This window comes from Camelina sativa, chromosome 11 (assembly GCF_000633955.1).
Source record: "Camelina sativa cultivar DH55 chromosome 11, Cs, whole genome shotgun sequence".
Classification (NCBI taxonomy): Eukaryota; Viridiplantae; Streptophyta; class Magnoliopsida; order Brassicales; family Brassicaceae; genus Camelina; species Camelina sativa.
The window spans coordinates 37,717,186-37,728,451 of record NC_025695.1 but is presented as its reverse complement, the minus strand read 5'-3'; the positions used below and the strand labels follow the sequence as shown (position 1 = coordinate 37,728,451).

General features: G+C 29.4%; 1 protein-coding gene across 1 annotated transcript; it reads left to right on the top strand.

Annotated features, from left to right (window-relative positions):
* LOC104725423 (GATA transcription factor 16-like) lies at window positions 331–1,401 on the top strand. The gene is made up of 3 exons (XM_010444087.2): window positions 331–574; window positions 672–803; window positions 910–1,401. The coding sequence occupies exons 1-3, from the start codon at window positions 554–556 to the stop codon at window positions 1,165–1,167; spliced, it is 411 nt and encodes a 136-aa protein (XP_010442389.1). The 5' UTR covers window positions 331–553; the 3' UTR covers window positions 1,168–1,401.

Here is an 11,266-nt window from a genome sequence, read left to right as displayed (position 1 = left end):
TTACCCCTACCCCCTACCCCCCCCAAAATTTGGAACGTAAGACTGAATGAACGGCTACGATCGAAAAGTACAAGTGAATCATCATGATTGATCCCCACTCGAAGAAACCGTACACCGTGCCGTAGATCAAACACACCGGTCAAAGTGGCGCCCTTTTTCTTTTCACCAAAATCAACTCACAATAAGCGAACTTGTGTTTGGCGGGTGGCTTCCTCTGTTAATAGAGAAGAAACAAAAGGGTGTTCTCGTCATTTTAATATCAAAATCCTAGGGTTTAATTCCATAACCAATTTTTATAAAATCGCGATTAGTTTTTTTTTTTTTTTTTTAAATCATTGTGATTTGTGTCTGTCGGTTTGGTTCTCTCTCTCTCTGACACTCATTTATTCACTCTTTCCAAGTTCTCTTGCATGTTCTGTAAAGAGAGACGTGATCTTCTCTAAACCCTAGATTGATTCTTCCTGATCCTTCCTTTCTCATCTCTGTTTTCAAACCCTAGCTTTCTTGATCCCGATCGCGCGGCGCCAAACTTCGTAAATTCAACTGATTGAGAATGTTGGATCACAGTGAAGAGGTAAAATGATGATCTGCTTCTTCTACATTTGATTTTGATGATGATGATTGATGATTGATGATCTAGTAACAAGCTGATCGATCTCTGTGTGTTTCAGGTTTTGGTTGATTCGGAAACCATGGAAAGAAGAGCTGGAGATATGATCGAACAGAGCAACAACAAGAAGACTTGTGCTGATTGTGGTACAAGCAAAACCCCTCTTTGGCGTGGTGGTCCTTCTGGTCCCAAGGTTCAGGCATAAACCCTAATTTCACTCCGATTTGGGGGCCTTGGGGGATCAATCGAGTTTGATCTGGTCTCTGATCTGATATGTTTTTTTGGTTTGTTATATGTAGTCGTTGTGTAACGCGTGTGGGATCAGAAACAGGAAGAAGAGGAGAGGAACAGAGGATGACAATAACAAGAAACCGAAGAAATCGAGTTCCGGCGGCGGAAACCCTAGGTTTGGTGAATCACTAAAACAGAGGTTGATTGATTTGGGGATGACGAAGAGTCATCGATCAACGGTGGAGAAGCAACGACGGAAGCTTGGTGAGGAAGAACAAGCCGCTGTGTTACTCATGGCTCTATCTTATGGCTCTGTGTACACTTAAAGTGGTGCCTACACCATGACTAGGGTTTTAATTCTTGTGTTTGGGGAGCAATGATGATGATGATTAGTGATGATGACTAACAAAACAAATGGGTGTGAAATTTTGTGTTTTCCAATTCAATTTGTTTTGGATTTTTGTGGGTATCTCTATGTTGTGATTTTTGGAAATCACAACAAAAAAGTTTTGGAAATTGTTAGAAGATTAATGAATGAAACAAAAGATGTTCGGTGGTAAGTAGTATTATTTAATTTCGAACATTTGTTATAAATTATTGTTCTCTGTGTTGAAATTTTGTCTTTATTAAGACAGGAATGGGTATTGCCTATCTGTTAAGCACAAATCTTGTCCAGTCCCAAAAACAATATACGTACGGAGTATAATTTAAATTTAAAAATAAAATGAAAAACAAAAAAATAGTTTGAATTTTGTCAAAATTGTTATTTTTCTGATTTTGCTGGCTTTCATTAGCCACTTTTTAGGTCTGATTTCTTCAGTATTATTATTATTATTATTATTATTATTATTATTATTATTATTATTATTATTATTATTATTATTATTATTATTATTATTTGTAATTTAACAGTTGAAATCCCATTTTTTTCGTGAGTTCCGTGGGAATCAAACAATTACTTATAAATATGGAAAAGTCATTTTATGTGATGATAATAACAAATATCATGATGTGTCAAACAATAAAACCATATTGTATATCATTAGTACATGTCCCGTAATTAGGTAACACAAATCTTGGTCTGGCCGCATGGAAAATGATTTTCTTTATTCATGTGTATGACAACTACTATTCCACCCAACTAAATTTGTTTGTTTTGTTGTGAATCAAGGCCACATGACTATTTTTTTTTTCTTTCTAACATCTATTTTCATTTACTTCCAATAAAAGTTTACAAAATTACAGAAAAATGATCCACATAAAAATACATTTATGATCAATAAACAAGAAACGATACAACAAAAGAAGTAAATTTAACGATGCTTCTTGTCTAGAAGAACTTACTCGCTAACAGATAATCAAGTCTGTTATTTTCCTTCTTCGTGCTCGAACCCAAGTCGTTGCGATTCTTGGCTATCATCCAACTATGAAAATACCAAATTCACTTCGCAATCATTAAAACACCAACCGACAGAAGAATTTGCAGATGATCATTCGACGGAATCAAACTCTATTGAAGAGATATAAAATAAAAACAATTATTATATATAAACTCTATATGTATATATATATATATAGATCTGTGATATATGTATGATTGTCTTCCTTTGCCTTTAAAAATATCTGGGAGACAATAGCCATGGCGCCACTTGAAGATCTGCTATAAGTTTTGTATAACCATAAACGAGATCCATTTCATCTTTTACACCCATAATCTTCATTCTTCAACCATAATCATAATCACCAAAATGGATGCTTGAGATAATTAGGATAGACCTTGCCTTAAAAATGAATATCTTCTTTCCTGGAACACTCCTTTTTATGAGAGAAGACTTGGAACACAATCTGAATCTTACAAAAAACTAGATCTATGAAGGAATAAGATAAATTAAGAAGATGGAAGACGAATAGAAAGAGTATGTCCGACGCCGAAACCGACATCGGCCAAAGCCATAATCTTGGTTAATCGCTTCTAGCGTTGTTTGTTGGGAGAGAGGAAAAACGGTTGTGGAATGACGTTCAGATTGTGTATACAGTTACAGCAGTTTGTGTTTTTTCTTTTCTCTGTTTTTGTTATATTTATTGTTGGGAGGGTAAGCAAAATCAAAATGTAACTGACTTATGCCCTAGTTATATTTTGTCAGCCCAAAAAACTCTTTCTTTCTGTGACCTTGCTTCTTTCTTCATTTTGTTAGGCGAGGGCCTTAAATTCTTGTGTTTGTGCCCTGTTATCGAATTAGGCCCGAAGCCCATTTTAAACTCATAAGAAGCAACTGTTTTTTTTCATTTTTCCTCACCATGTAGGCATGTACCACCAATATTAAATCAGAGATGTGTTACAGTGTGCCTCTGTAAAGAGTTTTTAACCAAGAGGGTACATATGTCGATTGCCCATTTATATACTACCACTAGTTTTTTTTCTGCGTTTATTTATCTCACTCGGACATAACCACTTTTAAATAGATCATCTAAATGACTCCAATTAATGAAAGAAAAAAAAAAGAGTTAAAAGAAAACGCTTTCTATGAACAATCCAATTTCATTCATGAAGATGGACACATCGACTACTAACAAAGTAACACCACACTGAACCAACGTACCTACAGATGTTCAAGCCCAAGCCAACTATTCTATTAATATAGTATTATCCGTTTTGGATCCATGTATCAAAGCCCGCATGGATTTTTTATTGGACTTTTCCCCAAAATGTCTCGTACTAATTGAAGTTGGTATTGACTTATATATTAAAAACTAATTTTCTAATATTCGGATATTGAGGATGAATTGACAGCCTACTGATATTGTTCTTTTTTACAATGGTGAGCAATTGTAAAAAAAGTCGAAGATATCAGCAAAATAATAAGTTCCCAACGAGGTCCGGCGCTAGCTAATAGAAACGGTGTTGAACAAATCTGTAGATATACATATGTATTTATATATTCTCATTATTATTAGAACTACATTATTCTTGCAGTTATTCAGAGTCTAAATAAAACGATCTGAGTTGATATCAAGAAAAAAGAAAAAAACAATCGTTGACTAAATTTAAAAATTTATAGCGAAACAATAGTGTTTTTAGTTGGTGCGGAGAATGTGGTAGAGGTTGATGACCCCGTAACACTCTATTAAAGACACGTGCTAATGTTTCTTCTTCTTCCCAAATCGCATTAAATCTTTTATTTTTAGAAGATTGGATTTGCATGACCAAATGAGTAACTCGTGAGTCGTGACTTTTAGGGCTGCGACGTCTTGGCGGTTCAACGTCGCAACACGATTCTCCGCACAAGGTTAATCTTTGGGCACATGTGAAACATGGAAATTCGAATATCGTCGGTGTCATTTTGCGTCGTTCATTGGCTTTATCTTTTTGTTTTCCTCTTCTCCATGTTTGTGATGTTTTCACAAGAACGAGGTGTGATAACGACAGTGTATATGAGTATGTCATTAGGTTATATGTAATAAGATAGTATCAAATAATCTTTACATTGTTACCTAAAAAAAAAAAAGATGGTATCAAATATTTTTTTTTTTTTTTTTTTTTTTTTTTTTTTTTTTTTTTTTTTTTTTTTTTTTTTTTTTTTTTTTTTTTTTTTTTTTTTTTTTTTTTTTTTTTTTTTTTTTTTTTTTTTTTTTTTTTTTTTTTTTTTTTTTTTTTTTTTTTTTTTTTTTTTTTTTTTTTTTTTTTTTTTTTTTTTTTTTTTTTTTTTTTTTTTTTTTTTTTTTTTTTTTTTTTTTTTTTTTTTTTTTTTTTTTTTTTTTTTTTTTTTTTTTTTTTTTTTTTTTTTTTTTTTTTTTTTTTTTTTTTTTTTTTTTTTTTTTTTTTTTTTTTTTTTTTTTTTTTTTTTTTTTTTAATGTGAAGATAGTATCAAATAGTTGTATTGATTTAGACCCTTTTATTCAGTGTTTTTTTTCTTGTTGAAGAATTTATTTAGTTTTTCAGTTTCACTATACATAGAGATTGTCATACATACTAAAATATAACGTCGGTGTTTTGCAATATGCATTTCAATATGTCAAACAAAAAAAGTCGTTTTGTGTTTGTGCGTTTTATTTAATTAGACATTTAGTACTAGCTGAAAATATGATCGAACGAGTTATAAAAGACTTGAAAACATGATCGAATCATCACGAAAAAAAACACACACAAAGGATTTCAAGAATCCAATAAATGAGAAGAAAATAAATATGTATGATATGAAAATCTTAATGCCGCTGATGCGTCCTTCTCAAAAAGTCATTGTTTAAATACTTTTTTTTTAACATAGAAATGTTTCAGCTAGCAATGGCTATGAGTCACTAAAGCAAACAAAATATCCACCTTTTGAAGCAAGGGTAACTTTAATCATGAGCTTTACCTTAAGCATGGTTTCAATCGTCTGGTCATTTTGACTTGAGACTAAGCTTGTTCGAATTTTGTGATTGGAATCATTTTACTTAAATGCTACATAAATCAGCAGTCGCTTTAGTTATGATTTTAATTACTTGAATTATGATATTTCTCATATATAAAACGAGTTCCAATTAAAATACAAAAAAGTATATTTTCTCATCACATGCAGTGACATCTTAATACCGGACGTAACATCCGACCATGCGGTATGTTCATGTGACATATATATTTCAATGTTCGTAGAAAAATACTAAGTTGGATTTCACTAGAAGACATGGACTAATTCGTCCCTAATGGCAATTTTTCCATAAAGCTATTTAGGTTTGACTTTGAGAACGATGTAGTTGATAATTAAGTTGTGTACTTGGTTAAAATTGTCAATGATAGTGTGATCTGGGAACAGTCTAATTACCAACATAGTTTTGAGCGAGTGGTAAAGTCTTAAAAAAATATACATATCAAACATTTTATAAGTAACTAGATGAGTACCCGTGCTAACAGCGAGATTGTGATATATATTTTTTGTTACATCATTGGCAGCCAAATCAGCTCGTTCATAATGATGGTAAAATCTGTCAATTATTTAATTAGAATATAGACATAACAAATAATTGTATAGTGATTAAATATAAACTATTACATGAATCAGAGTAATCAGAACACCATCTTTCTCTTGGTAGAAAGTATTTTCTACAATTAGGTATTTTAAAAATGTCTTGTAGAACCTTATCTTCTGGATCTTCTCTTATGATTATATTGTCTTGTTGTTTGTCTGAGTAGAAGTCAACTGGAAGAGGTTACATTTTTTTTTTTTTTTTTTTTTTTTTTTTTTTTTTTTTTTTTTTTTTTTTTGTAAACAATTCAGGAAACAAAACTTGGTTAGTAAAATAAGATGTTTTATAAACGAATTATTGCTATTATTCATGTGAATGTATACGAATTTAAAATTCTGTAGGTAATTAAATATAAACTCTTTACGTGTACTAACATATATTACCTTATGACTCTTTGAACTTCTATGGAGTGACAACTCTCATCCCTATACAACTCATAAAATTATGTTAGCTCTACAAAATCAAAAGAGGGTGATCAAAGACACTCTTATAGAAAAAACATTTACATTTCATTCTTATAGGAGTGCAAACAAACGAAAGAAAAGTTTCTCACCTTTAAAATCTCTTGTCCTTGCAGGAGTCTTATATGGTTCTACCTTTAATCAAAGTAAGTTTCTAATTTCTTAAGAAACTATATGAAAACTGAACTAAGGTTAACATAAATATTGGTACTGGTAATTCCTTGTGAATTTCGGGCTTGGGAGTTTCGGAATATATGTACGAATTCTTGTATTCGAAGTTTGAGGAGCATCGTTTAATACTTGGGACCAATTAAATCTTTTTCTTCTTCATCATGTTTCATAAAATTGACAATATGGACATTAGCATCATATTTTGAGAAACGATGCTTAAGAATATAGATAATTAAACTTAAAACTGTTTGGGATCAAACTGACAGACTTACTTAGAGATCGAGTTATGAAAAATATGCTGCTATGATTATTTTTTGTTAATGCTAGGCTTATATATAGTGATAGTAGTCGGCTAGGTAAAAGTTTGTTAGAAAGGATAAGAATAAATTTGAGAATATCTTGGTAGTCAAGTTGTATTTGAATTAATAACTATATTCAGTTTGGAAAGATTGTGATCTTTTGATTTTTTTTTTGAAAAAAGGCAAATATTATGATCTTTAGGTATACGTTAGAATATGTTTAAGATTTGGAACCTTTGATTTTCTAAAAATATTTTGATTAGCCATTATTACGTTGTACTATGAATGTTTTATGGAGATTTCACTAAACTAATTAGATTTTTTTATTGGAATATGCTCAATTTAAATTTATTTGAATTTTTATTGAAGGCAAGTTTTGTAGACTATACTAACTGTTTAGATCTTATTATGGAATATACTCATATATGAAACCGATTAGAATTAATATGGAATGTTAGTATTAAAGATTTTATTTATTGTTATGAATATAATTGGTTAGTTGTCTTTTTATTAATTTTGACATCACATATTCGATATCAAATATAAATTTAATGATGAAATAAGTTTTTTTGGTTAGTCGTTCCACCTTTTATGGTATGGATGGTTTTATTATAAATTTATTTCCTAATTCTACGTTGTTTATTTTTTATTTTATGGAAAAAAAAGATGATTGGCAACATCTATATAATCTATATGTTCGCTTTTTCCAAAAACTATTTTACCCATTCAAGTTTTATTCCCATAAATATCCAAAACTATCTTTAGAGATTGTATAATCTCTCAAATTTAAATGATACAACTGATTTTTCATAACAAAAGTTTACAATCCCCATAATTACTTTAACATTAATAAAGTTCCTAAAAACGAGAACCCAATTATGGAATGATTAGGAAACCAATATTCTCAAATATTTAAGATTTTTGAAGTACATTTTGGGCATATATGAGGATTAAGTATTTTAGGAAACCAATTATTTAACAAACAAATTTAAATGATACAACTTAATTCGAGTTAATCTCTCAAATCTATATATACACTTTTGAAGTACATTTTGGGTTCCACTCTTATATTTGTACATATTAAAAAATTATTTACAAAGTTGATTTTTTTTCTTCCAAAAATAGCATTAATTCAGATTTTGTTTCCAAAATATTTTACATACCATTCCAACTAAAAAAATACAGCAGAATCAATATAAAAACATAAACTATGATATATTTAATCATACCTTCTATTGTGTATTGAAGATATTTTATCTCTGAATTCTTTGCAAACAAATAAAACAACAATTTGATTCTTGTTTTGTTTTCCAAAACCTATGAGCTTCGATTCTTAACGTAAGAAAAACTTCGATTCACATTTATTTTAATACTATAATTAATATATATAAACTTAATAAAATTTTAAAATATTATGAATATGTAAAATTAAAAAATAATATATAATATGGTTATATAGTAGATGGTTTATAAAAAGACATGTTGGAATAATTAAAATATCATTAAATTTGTGCTAACACGGGTTAAATCCTCATTTAATTATTTGTCAACACTATTAATATTATGATATTTAACATATAAAAAGTAAGTTGATTTAACTAATATTGTGTAAAATAATTAAATCATTAGGAAAAATGTGACTTAATGATAGCGTATAAATGACTTACTATGTATTTAGATCTATTATTTTTCTTATAATAACTAAAAATCAAATCCCAAACACTAAACAAAACAAAATAAATATAGCAAACAAATAGTCATGAAGTATATTACAGATTAAAAAATTAATATAAACATTAAGCCGTACAGAAGGTCGGGAAATTTAGTTATTCCTCTATTTGGAAAACATACAATATTTAACAACCAAATACAATATAAAATATAAATAATAATAAAAATTATATGTATGTGGTGTACCGCGGGTTAAAAAAAGAAACATGTAAACAAATGAACACAATAGTTAAGTGATTTTAACTAAAAATTACGTTTCCTTCTATTTTATATGTGTTAGTGTTTCCTTTTGATTATAATAAGTTTAAAGTTTGGTTTTTACTTTTCATTCAATTTTATTACACTCCATCCTCTATTTGTATAATTGGCCATACTTAACACACAATATACTTATTTTCATCTTAAAATAATCTACATATTATCCAAATTTATATTCAATATTCAATATATATATTTACCCGCATATACGCCGATAAAAGTAACAGAAATCTATTGAGAACAAAAAAAAATAAAGTACCTGAATTCTATATAACCTGAATTCATAAAACTGTAATAAAATAAAATTTTACAACATACAACATTAATTAAAATAAAATATAATGAGAAATAAAATATAGGTCAGGTGTACCGCGGGTTAAAATCTAGTAAAATAATATAATAATTATTTAGAGGGATACTTTGTTAGTTAGGAATTAGGAGTACCTTGTTTGTATGTAAATGTTAAAAATAATTAGTGAATATTTTTAAAAACATATTCGTTAGATTTTAATAGATAGTCATTAAACTCCGCTTTGGAAAACCCGTTTTTTCTTTCACACTCCTCATGTTCTTTCTCTACGATCATATGTTGCTGCTTCTTCTAACCCTATCCTACATGCATTAGAGAATTTAGACTTCTTAGTTAAAAGACATTTTTAAATATTAGTGTATAGACATTAGATTCAAAATAAAAAGAAATGAGTGAGTTACTTTTTTTTGTGTATCTTACTCTTTTTGTAAATATTTAGATGGCGTGAATGTTTAAGTCAAAATAGAACTTTGTGGTTGCTCGTAGAGTTAAAAGTATTGGCTACCTGTTTAATATATACAAAGTGAATATGTATTAGTCAATATGTGAGTATAAATTGTTGGTTAGAGTTTAGACTGTTTAATTATCTTTTTATCTTGTGGTAAAGGACATGGCCTTCAAATAGTTGAGTTAACCCTCGTTACCACCATGAAATTTTTATTGCCTATTGGTGAGCTAAGATGTGAGAGGAAAGTTGATATAGCGACGTGCTTTTGAAGTTTCATCACTAAGGTTTTGCACTCTCGTTAGTCGTTACCACCATGAAAGTTCTATTTTGACTCAAGCATTCACGCCATCAACTTTTATTTTCACATTTGGTAACATAAAATTCAGTTTTCTAGGACAGATATAACAGAGGTGTTTACCACATTCGCATGAGACGGACAGTTATATTGCTGCATAGATATATGTCCCGATTGTTACTCTGTCTAGAGCGATGGTTTTATGTCGACATGTCGTCAGACGATTGAGGAGTATGATCCTTTCTCGGTTACTCTCACAATCGAAGGTCAAGCTATGTGGGTGGGGGAATGAATGTGTATACGTTATTTATATGTGATATATATATATATATATATATATATATATACGTTACGTAGCAATATAGCATTAATTCAAGTATGTAAAGAACTTAAGAAGTTGGAAGGATTTGTTTATTTTCTGACTATATTAATATATTCTGACCCTTTTTTTTTGTTAAAATATATTCTGACCCTTGTGATACACGTACGTACGGTTTAATCGATAAGCTTATTTTTTGTGGAAAACTTTTTAAAAAAATTATGTAGTTTTATGGAAATGATCTTATACATGTTGAATTCCAGGTGAGCATGTTTAAATTTAAAACCGCAAGATATAGTTATAATATGATTGTTTTAGTTTAATAGTTACAAATCATATGAGGTTGTGCTAGAAGATTTCAGAATCGAAAATTCAATCAGTTTGTTTTTATTTTTATTTTTAGTTTTATAGATTAATTAGAAAGGTTGAAATCTCTTTCAGATAAATTTGGGGTTTATTAACTAACGTCCAGGTATCATATGGAAATGCTATTTCGTAACGACCTAATTTGATATGGGACTTACTGTTGTTAAATTTATTAACCATTATTTATCCACTCTTGTCTTTGGTTTTTCTCCAAATCTATTTGTTCTTTATATTTTACTGGTGAGGAGATCAAAAGTTTTTGGTGGTTACTGTAACTATTTGTATTTTGAATACGTACTTTAATGGCTATAATGGATATACTTAAAGTGTTAGATATTAATTTATCATATACATGACTTTTCAATTTCAACAAATAATAATGGTTTTTGTAGAAAAGATATGTGTCATTTTCTCCGATGCTGACATGGCGAAAAGATGGAGAGAGTTGAAGATTTTGATTATTAGTAGAGCTTCGAAACCTTTCAATTTCAAATCCTAAGCAAGTGAGTTTTTAAGTTCGAGCAACTTACCGAAATTTCTCATAATTTTGATTATCGAAACCAAAAACAAAAGCTGTTGAGGCTCAACTCAAGTCGGCACTTCCGTCATCTTCACGTCTACTCATCGAAAGCTAACCACGTCATAACCAAAAGACCCAATAAAATACGGCCACGTTTAAAAGCTTGTAAAAGAGTCAAGCCCCACTATAATGACCACTGGATTTTTTTTATTTATTTTTTTTGTTGTTGTTGAAGATTCTCT

Excerpts from the sequence above, each read along its gene's own strand:
- LOC104725423 (XM_010444087.2), top strand. The coding sequence starts at position 554 with ATGTTGGATCACAGTGAAGAG. Across the intron at positions 575-671 it reads TGTTGGATCACAGTGAAGAG|GTTTTGGTTGATTCGGAAAC; the intron begins GTAAAATGATGA and ends TGTGTGTTTCAG. Across the intron at positions 804-909 it reads GTGGTCCTTCTGGTCCCAAG|TCGTTGTGTAACGCGTGTGG; the intron begins GTTCAGGCATAA and ends TGTTATATGTAG.